We start from the raw sequence: 21339 nt of genomic DNA, 5'->3' as shown, positions 1-21339 counted from the left end.
GATACAGAAACTCTAGGAGGTTTGAAACCCCATCATGAAGTTAGTTCCTATGCCATGGATACAGTCTGCCTTATGTACATCACATCCTCCCAGCAAGCGCCTTAGACACAGGGACACATGTGAGGCCTATCCTCCTCTGTCCTCTTAGCATAGGTTTGTGCAGAGTAGACCCCACGACTTAAATGTTCGAAAGAGGAATGGGGATTGGATGTGACCTAAATCCCCAGGGCCTTGTTTCGGTCTTCTCTAAGCATAAAATACTGGCTTGGCCAAAAAGTTCGTTTGGGTTTTTCCATAAGATGGTGTGGAAAAACCCAAACAAAGTTGCTAACCAGCCCAATATATTGAATACCCATGCAACTGATATAAAAACCTCCGGCATAGAGTGTTAACCCATTAAAAACAGCACTGCTTCTGTTGTTCGTAGAATTAGTTCCTGAATGACAGGGGAGCCTCATCAGGGGACTCCTGAAAAGTTTCTGAGTGCAGGCTTTGGGGTTTTCTGTGGTGTTCTCCTATTTTAATTCAAGTCCGTCCAGTTGGGGTTGAGTGACTTCTTTTGTGCTGTATCCGTGTCCCTGTGTGTCAGCTCATGTTTATTTGCTGAAGGTATAAATACACCTGGAGATGACAGTGACAACTTCTAGAGGGTGAACAGAGCAAAAATGAAATCAGGAAGTGGTTTTCTATTGGTATTTTTCATCCTGAGCTCCAAAGTTATTCCTGGCCTGATTCTCATTCTTCTTATAATACAAGAGAACTCCTTGCTGGTGTTTGCAAAGCAGGAGGCCAAGAACCTTTGGAGGAGTGATGACTTACTTAACCATCGGCTGGAAACAACTCTGTTCTCACTCATTACCAGATCCTCCTGGTGTGTTAGGAAGAGCCCACAAGAGTGGGCCTGACATCAGTTACTCATTTAACCTCTGCCAGTCCCTTAACTTCTCCCCCCTGGGCTTGCTTTATCTGTGGGAGGCGGGGGCTGGCCAGATGGCCCCCGGGATTCAGTATAATGGTCCCTCTAGAAGCAGCAGGAAGTTACTCAGAGAGAGGTCATTAAGAGGCTCGGTGACTCAGCCTCAGGGACAGGAGGAAGACAAGCCCCCACCCCACCCCTAAGTCCTGCTTAAGAGTCAGAGCCACTAGAGCCGGCTTCCTCTCGAGCCTTTATTTCCGTCTCATTTCGAGAGCTCACCCATCACCCCACGTGCTGTGCTGGTGCCCAGTAAACAGTGGCTACAGAGGAAGTCTCAGGGAGTCAAGGCCCTTTGGCCCATCCCCACTGCGCCTTCACCCACTCTGAAAGAACAGGACATGAGTCCTTCCCAGCCCTGACCTCCAGCGTACACAGGATGTGGGAATCAGGCAGACCAGCTAGTGGGATCCAGGAACCTGGTCCGGCTTGTGAAGTGTTTTTAGTGTACTCTGCAGCACTCAGGGCACAGAGGCTGTATTTATTAGCCACTCTTGTCTGCTTTCTGTGCATAAATATTTTCCATCTCCTCTTTTACACATCACATTGAGCCCCAGCAAGGGGAACTGGAGGACCTGTGTTTGCTTGGAAACTACACATCTGGGTCAGAAGCCACAAATGCACATCCACGACCAGCCATGGGTCCAATCATGGCAACAGGCAAGGTCTCCATAAAAACACTTCTGGAAGGTTTCTCTTCTTTGTTTTCCGAGCAAGGCCAAATTATTAAGTCTGTTCTTAATCATGATTGTTACTTGTTAGTCCTGGATGGAAAACTGCTGATACTGAAGCATCTCTGTGTAGAAAACCAGAGGAAGCCAGGACTCTAAGGTGAGAAAGGAGTAATATATGTTACCATTTACAGCCTGTAAAGGAAAGAAAAGCCGCTGTATAGGATGGAAAAGATGTGGCTTATACTTCCTACCTAGCTGCTCGTTTTTAAAAAAAAAAAAATCATTCCACTCGTAAAGTTAACCATCCATTAGTGAGTAAGAGCTGTTCCCGCTAATTGGTGGACCCCGTAGGGAAAGGAACATAGTTAGAGGTTACAGTAATGGGCCAGGTGCCCTTGACTCTTATTTCTGGTTCCTTCACTGACTTGCTGTGTGGCCTTAGGCATTTTCCCCTCATTTCTCTGGGCCTCATTTTCCCCAAGAAGAAAGTTTCCCACTTGCTCTTCTTGGGCGGGGCGGGGGGGTGGAGATGCTAAAAGATCAAAAAAGAGGCATCTGCTTTTTAAAGATGCCCCAATGAAGTGCATTAGGCCTTTTTCATAGGTATTAATTAATAAGTCCTTTGATTACTGATAGACCTGTGTTTGAGATTTTAGGTAGCTCCTTGGGCAGAACTGGCCATAGGAATTAGCCAAACTCCTAAGGAATCTAGCCCAGCCGTTACCATCTTTGTGTGTCCAATGAGTTCTTTATGTGGAGTCCCAAAACATGTTGGTGTCTTTAGCTAGTGGCTGGGTTATGATGGCTGCAGTGAGTCAAAGGGGTTCTTTTGAAGTGACACGGATGATCAAGGGCTACCCCAGATGAGCGCCTTGGAGCCTCGTGTACCCTGTTCACAAAGGGGAGGCCAAGCCGAATGTCTGCTGTTTATCTCCTTGTTGTTTGACTCTACCAGCCTCAGAGGGAGGGTTTAGTAGGCACAGCCTCAGAACAGTGGGCACAGGGGCCCTCAAGCACAAGAGGCCACGTTGATGCGTGGGGCGTCTAGCTGCCTGCATCCCCCTGCCTGTTCCCAAGCACTCCATGTACCCCCAGGTGTGGGAGGAAAGGTCCCTCATAAACACCTCCTTTTGGGTTCCTGGGACCTTCCTGGCCTGGAAAACTACCCTCCTTTCCTCCCTTCCCAATGTTTTCATTTACAAAAAAGAAGAAAATAAGGAAAAAACCCTGCCTAGAGCAAACAGGAGGCAAAGCCACTGTTCTGCTCCTGTTGGAAATGTCTACAGATGCTGGGAGCTGGGCCGTCAGGGCTCCGTGCTGAGGCAGGAATCTGCAGTGCACCATCAGCAGGCGGATGGGCCACAGCAGACGCAAGGTTGTGTTCTGGTCCTTGGCAGACGCGAGGCTCTCCACTCCAGGGGCCTCCAGGGACTCTCCCTTCCGTGGGGAGTACTTTCGGGGAACGCCCGGCGTAAGTTCTGTTTTGCAAAAAGCCAGGAAGGGAGGAATTGCCAGGGAACCCACCCACTGAGTGTTGGGCTTTGGGAGTTTTCACCAGGAAGAAGGGCACTCCCAGCCTGAGACCCGTGTGAGGTGCTCATCAGTGCACCAATGCCAAGAGGATAAAGCCCAGGAGGTCTGCCCATCAGATGCATGTTCCCCCACGTGTTGTCCCCCAAAGACAGTGCCTGAGGCATGAGTGTCAGTTAGGACCAGTGGCATCATCTGCAGGGCCCAGGACAAATGAAAATTCAGGGCCTGTTGGTCAAGCTTATTGAGAATTTTGAGATGGAGACAGCAGAATGTCAGACCAAGCGCAGGGCCCTCGGGCACATACCCGAGAAACAGGTCCTGGCAGAGGCTCCACCTTGCCAGGTGGGTGCCACACACGTGCTGCAAGTCCTCCTCAGGGATCAGCCACCTCCTGCCCACCCCTCTCTTTGGAGAAAAGGGGATGGGATGTACACAGGGTACTAAATCCATACACTTCAGATTTCTGGGACTTTTATTTTCTTAAACCCCAATGACAGAAGTTAAAAAAAAAATGCTTAATAATTTTGGTTGTTTTGGAGTTACTCTACTTCATTTGCCAGGATTTGGGAGAAGTAAGAGCAACTAGAATTGCACTGAGACCAGAGTTCACTGAGCATTTACTTTGTACCGTGCTAAGGATCTCTGTTGCTTCTACCTTAGAAGCGTTATTGCCATTTTACAGATGGGAAAACTGAGGCTAAAGGAGATGCAGTCACTTACCTGATGTCACACAGTTTGGATGTAGGGGACTCAGGATTCGAACAAATGTAGCCAGACTCCAGAGCATCTGCCTGGCCACTTTGTTCTGTGTACTACCTACCTCCAGGTTACAAGGTCAGGGAGCTATTAGTTCTGGTGCTTGCATGTCTGTGGCCAAGTTCAGGTGGAACCTCGGTAAATACCTATCAGTGGGGAATCAGAGAGGAACTCTGTGCATTTCACTAAGGGGTTTAGCAGAGCATCAGATAAGAGCAAAAGGCTCAGATCTGGGACTCAAGTCATCAGCTACACAGGTGGCTTTTCATCTGTGATTGGACACAAGGCTCTCTGAGCTCCTGTAGGGCTTGCTTTCCTTGGAAATGACCTGAAAGGAGAAAAGGAAGTACAGTTTTCCTTGGACTTCAGAGCAAAATGTACTCTGAGCTGTAAACAAAAGAGATGGCTCTGAAGTCAGAGAAAATCCATGTCCTCTTCCCCGTTAGGCAGACAGATTCATTGTAAGATTCTGCAGAGCAGGTTGTGAGAAGAAGGCAGCCTTGCCAGAAACAGTTTTTATTCCAGCCCAGTTTGACCACAAGGCGGAGTCCTTTGGCCAGGCCTGTGTCTTGGGCCTGGCAAGGAGGGTTGATGGGACACAAAATTGTTGTCTTGCAGGAGAGAATGTGAGCAGATCAGAAAGTGTCGGGGGCGTCAGGTGAGAGGATTCTGGGTCTAAGATAAGACCCTGAAAAGCATCTACCTTAACTCAGTGGGCGAAGCAAGGGAGGACCAGGGGAAAAAATCAGCCACTTGCAGGGTGAAGATCTGTTTGGCCCTTCTTTGGGCTAAACAAACTCAAATTCTATCGAAGGGACTGCAATATTGCATCAGATACAAATATGAATGCTGTGGGCATAACTTGAACTTCTTTTGACATTTCCCTCAGAGTTGAAGTAACTTTCTTTTTCATCTAATGCAAGAACCCCCTCACAGAGCGATGTTGCCACCCTAATTACTCTCAAACATCTTAGTGAACAGACTCGCTCAGCCAAGGAAGAATGTCCACCAGGGCCTTCAGGGCCTTTGGGCAGCGCCAGGAACTCTGTTTAGCTCCCACTGTTCAGAACAGCCCTAATTTCACTCTCCGATGCCCCAGTGGCCACAAGCCCCTGGCTGCAGTGTCCCGCTAGCCCTGATTTTCTTTGTGTTGAAGAAAGAAGCTGGGCTTGTCAGGCTTCTGTTGTTATCTGGAGTCGCCTGCCCCAAAATAGGGTCCAAGAAGCCCCTACCCTTGGAGGGGAAGCTTCCCCGGCCGCCCCAGATCACCAGGGCGAGTCCAGCCGCTGACACATTAGTGGGCGGGAAGTGGAGTCCCTGAGGGGAGGCTGGGAATGCAAGCGCCTTACCACTGGAGCACTGCAGGGAGGAAGCCGGATCAGCACTGCAGGCAGATGGCTACTGCTCCCTCCTGAGAGCGCCGGCTCCCTCCCTCCCTCCACCAGCCCGCCCTCCACTCCTCCTCCTCCTCCCCCTCGCCTTGGAGGGAAAACTGTGGAGCCGGGAACTGTCTTGGAGAATTCAACAAAGGCCCAGCAGAGCCGGGGGAACCACTTGAAAAGAACTTGTTTTGTTCCTGTTGAGAAGCCTGCAGGAAAATCCACACCCACGTTGCCAGGGTTTTGAACTGGAGAGCTGTGTGTGTGTGTGTGTGTGTGTGTGTGTGTGTGTGTGTGAAGCAAGAGGCATAGGAGGTGCAAACAACTGTACGGGTTCAGCTCTGATAAGGAAACTGCCAGCTGTAAGTTCAGCCGCAGGGAGAGGACTGCAGCCGTGAACCGCTCGCACTTGAACTTCCACTGCGTTGTTTTCTGTCCAGATATTCCAATGGAGACAGTTGGAAAACCTGTATTTCAGAGAGAAGAAGTTTTCTGTGGAAGTTCATGACCCACGCAGGTAAGTTAGAAATGTTCTTTTCCTCCTGGGAGTGCGTGGGCCTGCTGACATGTTACTTACATTACTATTTTTGTGCTGTCACTGTTTGTGTTATTAATAATTTAGGGGGAAGAAGGTGGTTAATTGGGAGAATTGAGTTTTGTTTTTGTTCTATGTGTTGAGAAATGTAGTGTGTGTGTGTAAAGAGCAATGCCATGATCATCTCATCTGACTACATGTGTTACTTGCCCGTCTATGTGGAGTTGTCTTTACAAGCCGGGGCATTTTAGGAAAGATTTGTAGCGCTTTGGAACGATTACCAAATTAAAGTGAGCTGTGGCCTGAGTCCTTTTAGGAAGTTTTTGCCAGAGAAGAGTCTGAGAGACGTCTTGTCAGTTTCTGAGGCTGTTTTTGGTTGGATGGTCAGCAGTAGAGGGAAACTCCAGTCTAAAGAGTTGCGCTGAATGGTCTCATTCCGTGAGCTGTAACTTTAGGGTATCCGCAGTGGTGGGTGGATATGAAAGAAATGCAAGTCTTTTCTCTCCACCTCACATTGTACCCCAGGGAGCACTCGTGTCAGAATGAGTGCTCCCCAAGTCCAGCAGCGAACAATAGGGTCCCATTTTGGAATGCAGCAAGCACTTCGAGGAAGGTTCTCAGCGAGGGGGGGCAGTGGGGGCTGAACTGTGACTTTTCCTCTCTTTGTCTACTAGTCCTAGAGTTACAGGCAGCTCAGAAGCGGCAGCAAAATTCCCTGAAAACAGACCTAACACTTAAGGATAAATCACTTTCAACAGGTCCAAATGCGGAGAACAGGAAGGAAGCCTTGGAAAGACAGGCAGAGGGCAGGGTCTCTAGGGGAGTAAATGGGAATGTGAAGTGCTGTTGCTGCCCCAGCCATGGCTCAGGGCAGAGGAACTGTTGGCACCAGCTTCTCACACACATGGCTCCCGAGCGCTCAGGCCGAGGTGCCTCCCAGAAAGCTCTCAGCACAAGACCTCCGGAGTAAGATTCATGCCCCATCAGAGGGTGAGGCTTGGGGGGCGGGGTGGCATCTCTGCTCCTGCAGCCAGTGATAACCCAAGAGGACTGATGCACCGCTCGCCTGGTCGTAATCTGTGTGAAGCAGCCTCCCGTGTAGCCAAGAGCGCCCTCCACGCGCCACGGTTACTATGCAGTCGGCAAGCGGAAAACGACCTAAATCCAGGCGGTGCTCAGGTGGACAGGAGTGCTGGCGGCACTTTTCAGGGTCCAGTGATGAAGGGTCCCACAGTCTGGAGACCCAGTCTCTACAGAGCAGGAGTCCATTGGTGCAGGACAGGTGGTAGGGGAGAGATGCTGAAAACGGTTTCCCCAGATGAGTGCTACAGTGGCTCAGATGCAGAAAACACGGGCAACTGACAAAATAAAGATGGAGGTTGAGTGGCCTAAGAGACTGGGGGTAAGGACTAGACAGACTCTCCAAGCCTGTGTTCTGTCGGGAATCTTGCTAAGGCAGAGATACCTTGGACACATCCTTGTGTGTGTGTCTGTGTGTTTGTGTTCTTGTTCTCTCCAGGCCTGTTGTCCTATCCGTGTTGTAATACCAAATTCCCTTCCTTTTCCCAGGGCCCAGGGATATCGGAAAGAGTCCAAACCTCACAAGTTCCTATTATATGGGCCTTTAGCCTATTACATGAAAGTGATCCATCTCACATTTGTTGAGTAGCATCAGTGTTCGGGCACTGTCCCGTAACAGTATTCATAACTTACTATGTGTTACTTTGTATATAAAAAGGTCAGACAGGGTCTACTTGCCCTGAAAAGAACTGCTAGCACAGCCAGGGAGAAGGAATAAGGAATTTAATGTTTATTAAGTGTTTGCCATGCACAGCCACTGTTCTAAACACTTGGACTGTTATCTCGTTGGGTCCTTGCTATAACCCTGGGAGGTAGGCACTAGTGTTCTTGTCCTACTTGGGAAATAGGCACAGAAGAAGCACAGTAACCTGCTCCAGGTTACAGAAAGCGGTCAGATAGAGGCAGGGTGTGAACCCGGGGAGTCTGGCTCCATAGCTCACATGCCTTCCACCACATTATACATGGGCAAGCGGGTACCAAGTGCCAAACAACACAACCTATAAATGCTACAGCTGGCCAGGCTGGTCTGGAGAGGCATCCTGAGAAGGAGAAATCTTTAGCTAAGAATGTAGAGCTCAAAGTGGGCCCTCTGGGGGATAAAGATGTCAGTCAGGTGGGTGTCAGAGAGAAGAGGAAGGTAGAGGAGCCCGAGGCAGCCTGAGCAGTGAACTGGAGCAGTGAACACATGCCTTCAAGGAATGTAGTCCTCTGGCAGCCCAGAGACCAGCAGAGAGAGGAGAGGGGAGGCAAGGAGAGGCCAGAGATGTGGCTTCCTTGATGTCAGAGGTGGAAACCCAGGTTGATGATGGCTTTAAAGGTGCACCAGAGTAGGCAAAGGGGGCCATTCTAGATTAGCTGCTAAGCTGAGTGGTGTAGCCAAAGCCCCAAACCTGTCTTCCACCTGGCGCTGCAGTAAGCGCTCCTCCACAGGCCTCCTGGCGCTCCTCCAGTTAAACGTGTCATCCTGTTGCTGTTGCCTTGTTTATTTGAACACGGAAGAGTCATCTAATAGTCTGTACTTTGTTGGGATGGTTCAGTATTCAGCCCCTCCCCCAAACCAGGAAGGAAGCCAGAACTGAAGTTATAGGATGGCAAGAGTGGGGGCAGAATCGTGTCGTGAAGAGCAGTGTCCCAGGACATGGCGAGTACAGGGGGTGGCTCAGCCGCCACAGAAGATACTTCAAGATTTTCTCTCCTGGACATGCATCCTGACACAATACCCAGCATTGTGTCTGCGGTTCACTGGGCTTGGCAGATATTCCATTTCAAAGGTTTTGGCCAAACAGAAGATACGGTGGGATGGGAAGAGCCTGAAGGGAACCCCGTAGAGAAGAGACCAACTCATAATCAAGCGTGAGAAACACTCTGAGAGCATCTGATTCAGGTGCTGCTGGGAACTCCCAGGCCAGCCAGCCCCCTCCCGCCTCCTACCCCTCCACCTTACCTGAAAAATACACCTCACCTGGCTCTGCTCTCACTGCAGCCACTGAAGCACATTTCAAATGACTTTTCCTTTCTAATTCACCTTTTATAGGAGGGGGGAATAAACATATTTACTCCCAGGATCAGCCATTGCTATGGAAGCCAGATTGAGTGTTCTCATCGCAGTTTCGGAGACCATGGGGGTTTCCTTCTCACTCTCTCGCCAGCTCTCTTTCTGTTATTTTCAACTGTGTTCTTCTGTGAGCTGGCATTTTAACTTTGGTTTTAACCAAAAGAAAGAATAATGCTCTGCTTAGAATCTGTAGCATTAACCACCAGTTTGTAATTCCTCCTTAAAAGTGGGTCTGTAGAACACTTGCTGTTAAATCTTGAGACCCTAAGAGAAGATGACTGGAGCAGCTTCTAATTTCCTTCAAGGAAAAAAACTGGCCATGAAAATAATGTGATTATTCACAAGTCCTGATCACCCCCAAGGTTCTGGAAATGCGATAGCTCAATCTGGAACACATATTTTTCTTCTGATGTGCACATAAGATACCCCAAGCCTCACCCCCTTGCCCCCTCACCTTGCCCTACACATGCACACACACAAGTATGCACACACACATTCTGAGATTTTACTTGCAAAATCGTGTATCCATCCTATAAAATATACTTTACTGAAAACACGATCATATAACTTTTTTCCCCCATGATTCCATTAATGTGATGAATTACATTAGGACCAGTCTCTCCCACCTTCCATTTAAAGTCTGATTGCGTTTCTCTGCACCATCCAGCATCTTCCACATCTACATCCGTGTGTATGTGGAAGTGGTTTGGGTAGCAGGGGAGAGATTGGACGGGCCCATTTCTTTCTGCCTTCCCTATCCTGATTATTTTTTATACCCTACCTGCCCTCTGAATATATGAAATTGAAACCAGCTCTTTCAAGGAAGATTGCCTGAGAATAACATAAGGAGTCCTGATTGCCTTAGATGATGTGGTGATTAGAAGAAAATTTACTCATCCTTCACCACAGGCAGGGTTGCCTGGTTAATAAACGGCATTGTCAAAGGCTTTTCCTGTCTCCAAAGTTTGCCTTGGCCCAGTGCCAAGAGCTGAAGATCAGAAAAGACCATCCCATGACCTCAAATGACCCATCTTATTCCAGACAAGGCAGAGGCTTAGCCAAATTTTGACCCCTAAGGAGCCAGTAAATCAAAATATTAGCAGGATTCACAATAGCCACGATACAGCCGCAACCTAAGTGTACATTGATAGATGAAGAAATTGTGGTGCGTATGCACAACAGAGTATCATTCAACCTTTAAAAAAAAAAAGGAGGCCCTGCTGTTTGCAATAACACGGATGGACCTGGAGGACATTATGAAGTGAAATAAGGCAGACACAGAGAACAGAACTGCATGGTCTTGTTTATAGATGGAAACTAAGTGAGTTGATACACAGAAGCAGAGAGCAGAATGGCCATCACTAGGGGTAGGGCAGAGCAAGGAGGCAGGGGAAATGGAGAGATACTGGTCAGAGGGTACAAAGGGGTAGTTATGGAAGAATTAGTCTAGAGGCAGAATGTACAGCATGGTGACTGTAGTTAATAATATACTGGAAACTGGCTAAGAACAGATTTCAGGTGCTCTGACCATAAACACACACAAGCACACATGATGGTAATATTGGAGGAGATGAGATATTCTTTAGCTTGACTGCAGTGATCACTGTGTATATGAAGATCAAATCATCATATTCTATACCTTAAATAAAATCCATTTCTATTTAATAAAATGAAAAGCTGGCCTTTGTCAGCCAGCTGCACGTGTGTGCACACAAGGCCCTTCAGTTACCTTAATGCCAGAACTTTTGGACCCAGTGGGTTCTTGGTAAAAGCTGTGGACTGAGGACTGGAGTCCTTCATGGCCACCGCCGTTGGTTGACCCTTCTGGTTCTTATTCTCCCAGGGCTTCGGTGACAAGGAGGACGTTTGGACACAGCGGCATCGCGGTGCACACGTGGTACGCATGTCCAGCACTGATCAAGTCCATTTGGGCTATGGCCATTAGCCAACACCAGTTCTATCTGGACAGAAAGCAGAGTAAGGTAAGACCCTCTCCTGGGGTGGGGAGGGCCTCTGCCGAGACCAGACCTTCCACTGAGCCTTCGAGCTCTCCTAAGGGCAGAGCCCTTGTCTGGATCTTGTATTTTGGGGATTGGGCATTGTATGGCTGGGGGAGGCCCTGCATCCCTTGCTCTGAGATGGGCACAGGTACAGCCTGGCCATTTAGGGCTATCAGAGGCAGGAATGAGATCAACTCTTTAAGAGAACAATTCTTTCTCAGCGACCTGGTCAAGAACAGTCAGAGCCACTTAAGCCATTTGACACAGCCAGGTAGGAATTCTGCCTGTGCTTTCAAACCCCTAGAGCCTCTCCCAGGAGTAAGCATTTGAGCCCTTTTCAGTGTGTAAACACTGGCATGTTGTTTTCCTTTTGAGGAAAAAAAAAGCAACTAGTTTCAACTAATAGACACCACCTAACTGTTGAGGATAATTGCTTGTGAAAACCCTCCAGGCTTTTCCAACTGCCAACTCCATTTCTTAAAATGCAAAACTGGAAACATTAAAAAAAAAAGTATTTAAAAGCAACAACTCTGTTTCCCTCAGGTAGACCCAGAGCCTCAGGCCTTGATAAACAGTCATCCTCCAAGGGAGGTTTGATCCAGCCCAAGTTCACATACACGGGGTGGGGGAGGGGTGCATTTTCTGGTGGGTGGGAAAACGACATCTCCCCAGTTCACACAGGGCTCCTGTCAACATTCTGCCTCTTCTTCCTCCTGCCTTGGCTCTTGGGCTCCCTTCGCCTTTCCCACCCAAGCCTCTCCCATCCATTACCCCTCAGGTGAAGAGCCATATCAAGATGAGCTCTGTATCTTTCTCAGGATTCTGGTGGCTCAGGAAGGGTGGGGAATGGACCTTGGCCCCTTGCCTAGCCATACCATCCCCCATGGGAGGTCTTGTCCCACTCCAGGAGTCCTGAAAGGGGAGGAGGTGGCAGGACTCTGGGCTTACTGGGCCCAAGACTTACTGGATTTGGTGCCCTTTGGGATTCTTGTGGCTTCCCCTTTTGTGTTATTTTCCTTCTGGTTGGAAATGCTTTTTCCCCGGCCTGGGGAGAGGATTGGAAGGAGAGCTGTTGAGTGGGAGGTAAGAGAAAGATAGTAGGACAATAGAGCAGAAAGAAAGCAGACAAACCCTGAAGTCATCGTTCAGCTTCTAATCATGGCCTTTCCCATGTGGGGGTCACTTTCTCCTCTGTAATGCATTTTCTCCTCTCCTAGGTCTTCTTCCTGACCCCACTTTTGGTCATTTTCTGGGATGAGTGGGCACAGGGTGGAATATTTTTGTTGCCAGGAATAATGAGACTGTTCTACAGCTCTCCTGGTGATGACGGGTTTTGGCACAGGAATTTGAGGCCTGATTAGATCCAAAGAAACTGGGCCAAAGTGTTTTGACTCATGCTTTGTATTGAGACAGTGGGTGGGTGTCAGCGATTTGCCCTCCAGTGGCAAGAGCTGGAGGTCGAAACCTTAGAACCTTGATTCTATCCTCTGTACTGTGCAATGCATGATGAGAGGTAAGAGAGTTTGAGAACCCTCCTGAACCCCACTACCAATTCCTCTTGCGAGAACCCCACACACACTGATACCACAATGTTGAATGCAGAAAAGAAAAAGCATGCTTCACCCTAAGGATCAGCTGTTTGAACTCTTCCGTCTTATGCTGGCTTTTTGCATTAGAACATCTTTGGGGTACCTCAGGAGGCTCATCCTTAGGGTTCTACAGCCCTATTGAAGGTTGTCTCACCTGCAGCTGGGGAAGCTTTATGGAGCAGGCTTACAGGTGAACCCACTGATACAGCAAGTAAACCTTTAAAAGTAACCATCAAGGACTTCCCTGGTGAACCAGTGGTTAAGAATCTGCCTGCCAATGCAGGGAACACGGATTTGATTCCTGATCCAGGAATATCCCGCATGCTGCAGAGCAGTTTAGCCCGTATGCCGCAGCTACTGAGCCCAGAGACCCTAGAGCCCATGCCCCACAGCAAGAAAAGCCACCGCAGTGAGAAGCCCACGCACAACTAGAGAACACCCGAGCACAGCAATGGAGACCCAGTGCAGCCAAAAGTAATTAATTAGAAGTGACTATCAAGGATTACCTATTAGCAAGAACTGTCTTTTAAGAGACCAGACCAAATGCTTATAGCCATAGAGAACTTTCACCTCAGCAACCCCTGGAGGGCTGAAGGAAATACACCTCTTCCTAGGAGCAGGAGAATTTTCCCCAGATAAGCTTTGAATATTCACAGGTGCTCCAGAGCCCATGCATTTCCTTTGGAACCAATCCCTCTGCCTGCGGTATCAGGTGAGGAACAGGTTGCCCATAGGGAAGTCCAAGGATTCTGCCTTCTCCTTCTGTGACCCTGGACAAGTCTTTGCTCACTCCTTCTTGCTTTCCTCAATTAAAGAACAGCAAAGAAACCCCTGACCAAAATCATTGATTGGTCCAGTGACACAGTGCTTGTTATTGCTTCAGGAGATGTGAGCTATCTTTCATTATTATCATTACTAATCGAACATACTGTTCCCTGGCCAACACCTGTGTAAAGTTTAAACTCTTTAAAAGTACCCCCAAACCAGAGATGATAAAATTTGCCTCAGGAATTGTGTTACAACACCTTTCACTTCTGGAATGTTCTTTAGACAATAGCAACATGACCCATCTCCAGTGGGCAGGATGGTTCCGGGTGAGTGATGGTTGGCAGACCTGGGATGAAGTGTTTCCAAGTATTTCTGAGCAGCCAGTATTGGCTGGCATGCTAGCCATTGCTTCACACTCTACTGTAGTGGGCCATGCCAACCATTCCTTTCTCTGAAGTGCTTCAGCAAAGCCCAAGCCTCCCAAGGGATTCTTTTCAACCCCAGAAACAAGTGTGGTCTGGTGGTTGGAGTCAGCAGGGGTAGGTAACCGAGAAGTCTTGTGTTCATACACTGGCACTTGGTTATTTGCTTCTGGGTAAATTGCTTAAAATCTCTCCTTGTCTCTCTCTCTCTCTCTCACACACACACACACACACACACACACAAAGAGCCTCCATCACTAAAGACAGAGCAGAAAGAGGATGGACACAGACACACACACACACACACAGACACACAGACACAGACACACACAGAGACACACAGACACACACACAGATACACACACAGACAGACACAGACACACACACACAGACACACACACACCACCACCACCTCCCCACCCCCATCACTAAAGACAGCAGAAAGAAGTCCTGCTGGTTCTTTTCTGGTAGCTCCTTCAGGATGAGGGGCTGTACAGTCACCAGTGACACTTGGTAAATTACATCTGCTGACCCCAAAGATCAGAAGTGTCATCAGCTGGATCCTGCCAACCCAAGAATCTCTAATAGCGTTCACAGGAAAATATTTGAAAACTTAAATTGTTTAGAGTGAATATTAGTCACTGTTCCTCTGAATTCAGATTGAGGACTTGTTGAGTTGGCCCCCAGACCTAACATCTTTCCTTCTGAATCATTTTTCCCCACTTGATCCAGTCTGCTGTTCTTTATTCTGTCTAGAACAAAAGCCAAGTGAAAGCATGGTAGAGGCTGATTAAACCTGGCTCACAGAATGCCTGTAGTAATACTTAGTACAGCAAGACCCTCCAAGCAAAACATCTAGAATTTTGGAGGCTCTTTGACCCAAAGACTTGACTTTACAAGGAGGGAGTCTCCCCCTCAAGTTGTCTCCTCTTAGTGCCCTCTCTCCTCCTGATCCACACGGGCATTGTGATATTTCCATTCTAGACAGAAGTCAGTAATTTCCTAAAACTTCTGAGCATCTAATCTCCCTCAAAAGTACACATGTTATCCCTTTATCCTAATTTGTTTCCTGTCTCCAAGGTTAGCGAGGCAGAGATGGGGTCGAGGGGGGACAGGTTTCCCACGAGATTGATGAGATCCGCTAAAATATCCAGTGCAGTCATTCATTGAACCTCACTTAGCAGATTCCTCCCAGGACCTGATTTATAGCTTATTCCAATTCCAATGACCTTGATATCTGTTATCTAATTTAGTCCTGACATCACACCTCCGTGATGTGGGTTTTAAGAGCTCCATTTTACAAACAGGGATCTCAGGATCAGAGAGGTTGGAAATCAAGGTCAATCTGTGATTTGCTGGAAAGAGCCAAGATTCCAGTCCAGGTCTTTCTGACTCCAGCGCCTGGATCCTTCACCAGGGTGAATTGGGCTGTGACTTCATGAGTTATGCTTGCATAACTGCAAGCGTGGGCTCCTCTTGGTGACGCGTGGGCCTTGGTAAGAGAATAGTGTTGAAAGAAAGGAAGTGATGGATTGTGCTTTCTCTGCTTTGCTCAGAGGATAAAACTTAGCCAGGTGCCTGTGATTGATATTCTGTGTCAAAACGAAACGGAGGCCTTCCTGCTTTCTGCTATAAGCCAGAAAACCCTGCCAGGGGCTGGCAGCTGGGATTATTTCACGAGCAAGGAAGCCTTTACCCCAGGAAGGCTGGTTCTGAATGTAGGGACAGAAGTTGAGGTCGGAGAGGAGACAACAATTAAGGAGGGACCAGTTCCTGGCGGTCCAGTGGCCAGGACTCTGTGCTTCCATGGAAGGGGGCACCGATTCAGTCCCTGGTCGGGGAACTAAGATGCCACAAGCCACATCATGAAAAAAAAAAAGGAAGGATCAATGAGATAGAAGAGTGTGAGGAAGAAGACAAGTCAGACCTGATGAACAAAAAAAGCAAAAAATCTCAGCATTTCCTCTGCCTTTCAGACTCTCATCTCATTCAGGTGAGGAAAGTGCTTGGCAGTTGAAAGTCATTGTCTTTCACCAATTTTGGCATCAACACGGAGGCCAGAGGAAGGGCAAGGTCTCAGGGTTCAGGCAGACCCTGCCGGAGACCACTGTGGGCACAGGATGTGAAGGGAGCTGGTCAGTGGTCTGCCCACATTCCATGATTTCTCCTGTGTCAGGGACAGACAGGGCCTCCCACCATCCAGGAGTGAACACACATCAAATAACTGCAAACCTCAGTGGGGAGCCTCACCTGGTTCTATCCATGCATCCCTGTCATATCGCCAATGACCACAGAAAGATGCACACGTGTACAGGTTACACTGACACTGATAGCTGTTTTCTGGAAGTCCACAGTACAGCAGAAGCCCCTGCCTGAAGCATTATCATGAACTGATTTCCCGATGAAGGAAAAAGACAAAAAACAAAAAAACATGCTCAAATTGTCAGGGGGCACGCAAACCCATCTCCACCTCCAGAGCTGGGAACTAGAGCAGAAATCTTCACTGCAGCAGTTACTTTTAGGAATGTAATTGTGAACACAGAGTCCTCTTTTGATTGCTCTGTTGTTTGTCAAAGTGGGCCAGTTAATTTGTGGAGTCAGTGGAGTCTTAACCGTAATCTGAAGACTTGGGCTCATACATTTAGCTATCAAAATGGAAGCAGGACACCATGTCAGGTGCCCCTTAGTGGGAACCAAACATCCCAATGAGCATTTGTTCCAGAAACCCTTACACACCATGCTTATACAACATGCTTGCACACCATGCTTGTAGGCTGGTAGTGTGGTCACTTCCCAACCCTCAGTTTTCGTAGCTCCGTGGCTAACACTTTAAGAGTTTGAACCACTTTAGAACTTACTGAAACTTCCTAAACTTATTTCAGACATCTCTTAAATCATTCACCAAGCTGCCAATTGTTTTTTTTCTCCTCCTTTAAGCACAAAATCCTGTATAATCACTAGTGTTTATTGACAGCTATGTAGGAGGTGGTTTGGGGAGGGGAAAAGAAGGGGGAGGAGAAGGGAGGGAAGCTTTTCACTTGTCTGACTTCCTTTGACCCTCACAAAATCTTGAGCAGTAGGTGGTGTTTCCCTGTTTCATCCTTGGGAATAATGAGGCTCCATGAGCCTAAGTCATTCCCCAAATCGGGACCCCCCCCACCCCAACCCAGATCTATCTGACTCCACATCCACACTCTGTAAGCTTTCTGTACACACAGCCTGGGGGATGACAGGTTTAGAAAATTCTTAGTGAGTCACCTCTGGGGTCTTATCTGCTCCCGAGGGAAAGTTTCAGAGGATGAGCGATGGGCCCTGGGACACACACAGAAAAATGCTGCAGTTCAGGCCATGAGGCCGTTTGCTAGATCTCAGGATGACAAGCGATCGCTGTAGTCAGTGTGTCCTCGCCAGGAGGGGAGTGTCCTCCACCTAATCTGTCCAACCCGGTAATCTTTTAGTCCAAGATCCATGCCGCCCGCAGCCTGAGTGAAATTGCCATCGACCTGACAGAGACGGGGACGCTGAAGACATCCAAGCTGGCCAACATGGGCAGCAAAGGCAAGATCATCAGCGGCAGCAGCGGCAGCCTCCTGTCCTCAGGTGAGCAGACCCCAAAAGAGGGCCCTGTGCAGCAAGGCTGCAAGCCCTGGGTTGCGGGGGAGCATTCTGAGGGTGGGTGAGGTAGGGCGGTCAGGACCATGTGGCAGGCTTGGCGGAAGCTGGCTCTGGCATCGAGAGCAAGGTTTGCAGTCCAGCAGGGATCGGAGAAAATGGCCAAAGGTATGGGGGGTGGTGGGGAGAGGCGGAAGAACCACACAGTGTGGGGAGGACGCACAAGGGTCTTAGAGTAGCGTCTAGATCCTCCTCGAGGCTAATGGCCAGGAGTGTCTGCTCCAGGGGCGGAAGGTGGGATCCCTTGGGTGCCACTCAAGAAGAATTACCTAAGAAAGGGCTGAAGGTCCAAGTCATGGCGCTGAATGACCTGCACTGTGTTCCCAGGGGAACTTCTTGAGGCTTTCAAAAGTACAGAAAACTCTTGATCATTTGCAAAGGAGAGTCTTGCTGTCTGGTGCCTTTGGAAAGAGAGGATCAGTAGGTCTGATGCCATCTGTCTCTGCAGGGCCCTGGGCAAGTGTTTATCTTCGTGCAATGTTGGGAGGGGCAGAAATGCCCTGAGGTTTCAGGTCTGGCTGGATTCAGGAGAAGGGACCCCGTTTGCTGAAGTGACAGGAAGGGGAGTGGTTTGAGTTGGGCAGGGAATCAAAGAGGAGGAGGCAAAAATTGCCTGAAAGTGTTACAGAAGTATAATAATGCTGGTCACCTCCCAGGCCACACGGTCACGGCTGGATTATTCTTAGGGCCAGTGTCCTCTTCCTTGCCCCTGAGCCAGAGAGTGAAACAAGAAGGCTTTGCCCTACCTTATCTTCCAGAGTCATTTCTATACAGCTGGTGGCAGCAGACAATAACAAAGTGAAATTAAAAAGGAAAAAGATTCATCAGTACCCTGACGACCTAGAGGGCTGGGATGGGGGAGAGGTGTGGGAAGATCAAGAAGGAGGGGATATATCTACAGTTATAACTGATTTGCACTGTTGTATGGCAGAAACCAGCACAACATGGTAAAGCAATTATCCTCCAATTAAAAAGAAAAAAGAAAAAAAAAGGAAACAGACAGGAGTAGGGAGAAAAGCTGAAATCTGTCTAGTTAATTTCTGGGCTGGTGGAGTCCAGTCAGAACTGGAACACATTCAGACCTGAAGGGCAAGGGTGAGGATGGACAGGCCTTTGTAAGGTCCCGAGGGACCCACGGCCAGATGTTCACAAGGCCCTGGGTTTTATAAAACCTGTGAACATGATACATCCAGCCACCAGAATTATATAAGTGTCAGGCCCTACTCAGTTGGCTCTGCTTCTGCTAGGCCACCATTAAGGATCACTGTCAACCCCTCCCTGTCTTGGATCCTTAAAATGTTTTCATCAATACAGTGGTCCGAGTAATCATTATTCCTGAGGCTTACAGTGTTCCAGGGAAGACCATTGACAATGCTGTAGCAAAGAGAATGCCTTCCAAAGTCCAAGACCCCTGCCTGGAATTTCAGCCATTCCTGATTCCCTGCTGAATGAGGGAGGGCAGGGCTAGCACTGTGATTGTCCCTGAGACACTCCCCTACGTGCGTGCTCAGTTGCTAAGTCGTGTCAGACTCTTTGTGGCCCCATGGATTGTAACTTGCCCAGCTCCTCTGCCCATGAGATTCTCCAGGCAAGAATACTGGAGTGGGTTACCATTTCCTTCCTGACCCAGGGGTCGAACCCACATCTCCAGTGTCTCCTGCATTGGCAGGCATCACTGAGCCACCTGGGAGCCCAGAGTCTCAGATTTGAGCCTGGATTCTTCTGCCCACCATCCTCCTAATCTAGCCCTTATGAGGCTGACTCTTCCTCCAGCCTCAGCTAAGGGCACATCCCTGCTGTGGTTTCATATCCACTCGGAAATCCACATTCTTTCTGCACGTGGTATGTTATACCCAGGAGGAGAATAGATTCTTCCAGCTCGGGTATATCAGAACTCGTTAGGAGGTTCCTTCAAACTCCAATAGCTGTGTACTATCCCTGGAGTGTCTGATCTATGAGACTGGGGTGAAACCAGAAATTTGCCTTTCTAGCAAATTCAGACAAGTTCCCTGGTGCTGTTGATGCCGCTGGTCTGGGGACCTTGCTTTGAGAGTCTCTTCTTGAAGAAGAGAGAAAAGCCTGAGGTGGGTGTACAGCTCAAGATCAAGGAACCTAGGTCTCTCCACTTTTACCAAATGAACCTAACTAGTATTTTTTTTTTCAACTATTTATTTGGCTGTATTGAGTCTTAGCTGTGGCATGTGGGATCTTCATTGCATTTTGCAAGATCTTTCATTGCAGCATGCAGGCTTCAGTAATAGGGGCGTGTGGGCTTGGTTGCTCCTTGGCATGTGGGATCTTAGTTCCCCAACTAGGAATTGAGTCCACGTCCCCTGCATTGCAAGGATTCTTAACTACTTGACCTCCAGGGAAGTCCCTCCTCTTCCCACTTTTACACCTATGTCCTGGCCCCCTGCAGGGGCCTTTTGTCTCTGGCAGCCTCCAGGGATGCAAAGCTAACAGCAGGTACAGAGGAACGGGTGAGCAGGAGCCCCAAAACTTCTAACGTGGAACGACATTACTCAACCATCAGAGATGAGATCCAGGCAGTTTTAATACTAGGAAGCAATTCCTCTCTGTTATCGCCATCAGCTTGACAGTAATCAATCCAATGGGCTAGGAGATGAATCAACTGCCGAATCCACTCCCACACCTAATGTCTTTATCCCAGGATATTAGAGCTGTTCTAACTTAGTGATGAAGACCCCATGCAAAGCTGTTTGGAAGTTGATGGAAGCAACCGGGGTCCCGTGACAGCAGCATTCTGCAGTGGCTTCATCGGTAGGACCGAGGCCCTCTGGCTTTTCTCTGCCTGCCCTCTGCTGCTCAGCTAAGTGAGAGGAAGGCTCGGTGGAGGAGAAGGTGGGGAGGTGTGAGTTGTGCCTGTGACCAGGCCAGGGAGCGTGTGGCACTCGACCCAGCCCTGTGAGTTAGATCTTGAAGAACTGGCCTTAAATGCAGAGGCGGAGGCTCTGTGGGGAGGTTTCCGTCCTAACTTAGGAAAGGCTATGGTCAGTGGAGGGAGAGACCGTGCACTGGAAGTATTCCATCACACAACACAGGGGACTTCTAGGACCTGTACATCAGGCCATTGTGGCCTCCAGGTGTGTGCTTGCTGCACCTCTGACTTTCCATATGCAGGAGAAAAAGATGCCTTCTCCTGAGGCCTTGTGGTCCCACCTGGAAGGGACAGTTGCCCATCCCCCAGGTGAAAATATAGGCTGGCTCCCCACCTGTGCTTTTCATCCTCTAGACTCGGGGTGCCCAGCTTCTGGGCCACAGACCAGTACCTCCCTCAGATCAGTGGCAGCATTGGATTAGAAATAAAGTGCACAATAAATGTAATGTACTTGAATCATCCCAACCCCCTCACCCCTGCCCCGAGCCCATGGAACTGGTCCTTGGTGCCAAAAAGTAGGGGACCACTGCCTTAGTGAATCCTTCTCACCTGTACATTGAGAGGCCTAAATTTTAGTGATGGGCTTGCATAAATGAGAGAGCATCCGTCTTTCTGGATGGACCTGATTTAAACACTCTTCTGTGATACTTGCCAGAACTATGATCTACCTCTCATTCAGGAAATAGGATACAAATAACCCAGTGTCCTATTTGATCAGTTATTTTTATTTCCTTCCCCTGTATTTTGTATTTGTGTGCATGTCTGACTCTTTTCGACCCCATGAACTAGAGTCCACCAAGCTCCTCTGTTCATGGGATATTCCCAGCAAGAACTAGAGTGGGTTGCCATTTCCCCCTCCAGGGGATCTTCCTAACCCAGGAACCAAACCCAAACCTCCTATGGCAGGTGAATTCTTTATCACTGACCTGGGAAGCCCACCTAGTGCCTCACTTAAAAAAAAAAAAAAGAAAAAAAGATGGTGTCTAATAGTCCTGAAAAACAT

At 48.6% G+C, this 21339-nt stretch overlaps 1 protein-coding gene across 1 annotated transcript in view; it reads left to right on the top strand.

Moving 5' to 3' along the window:
• The window catches only part of FRMD4A (FERM domain containing 4A), a 325528-nt gene that overhangs the window by 248022 nt on the left and 56167 nt on the right, over nt 1-21339 (top strand). Inside the window, exons 12-14 of the mRNA XM_052650658.1 lie at nt 5756-5832; nt 10830-10968; nt 17224-17365. Coding sequence (XP_052506618.1) covers nt 5756-5832; nt 10830-10968; nt 17224-17365 — 358 coding nt within the window. The remainder of the gene's footprint in view (nt 1-5755; nt 5833-10829; nt 10969-17223; nt 17366-21339) is intronic.

This window comes from Budorcas taxicolor, chromosome 13, assembly GCF_023091745.1.
Source record: "Budorcas taxicolor isolate Tak-1 chromosome 13, Takin1.1, whole genome shotgun sequence".
Lineage (NCBI taxonomy): Eukaryota > Metazoa > Chordata > Mammalia > Artiodactyla > Bovidae > Budorcas > Budorcas taxicolor.
Note: the sequence above shows the minus strand (reverse complement) of the source record. Positions and strands in the feature narration are given on the sequence as shown.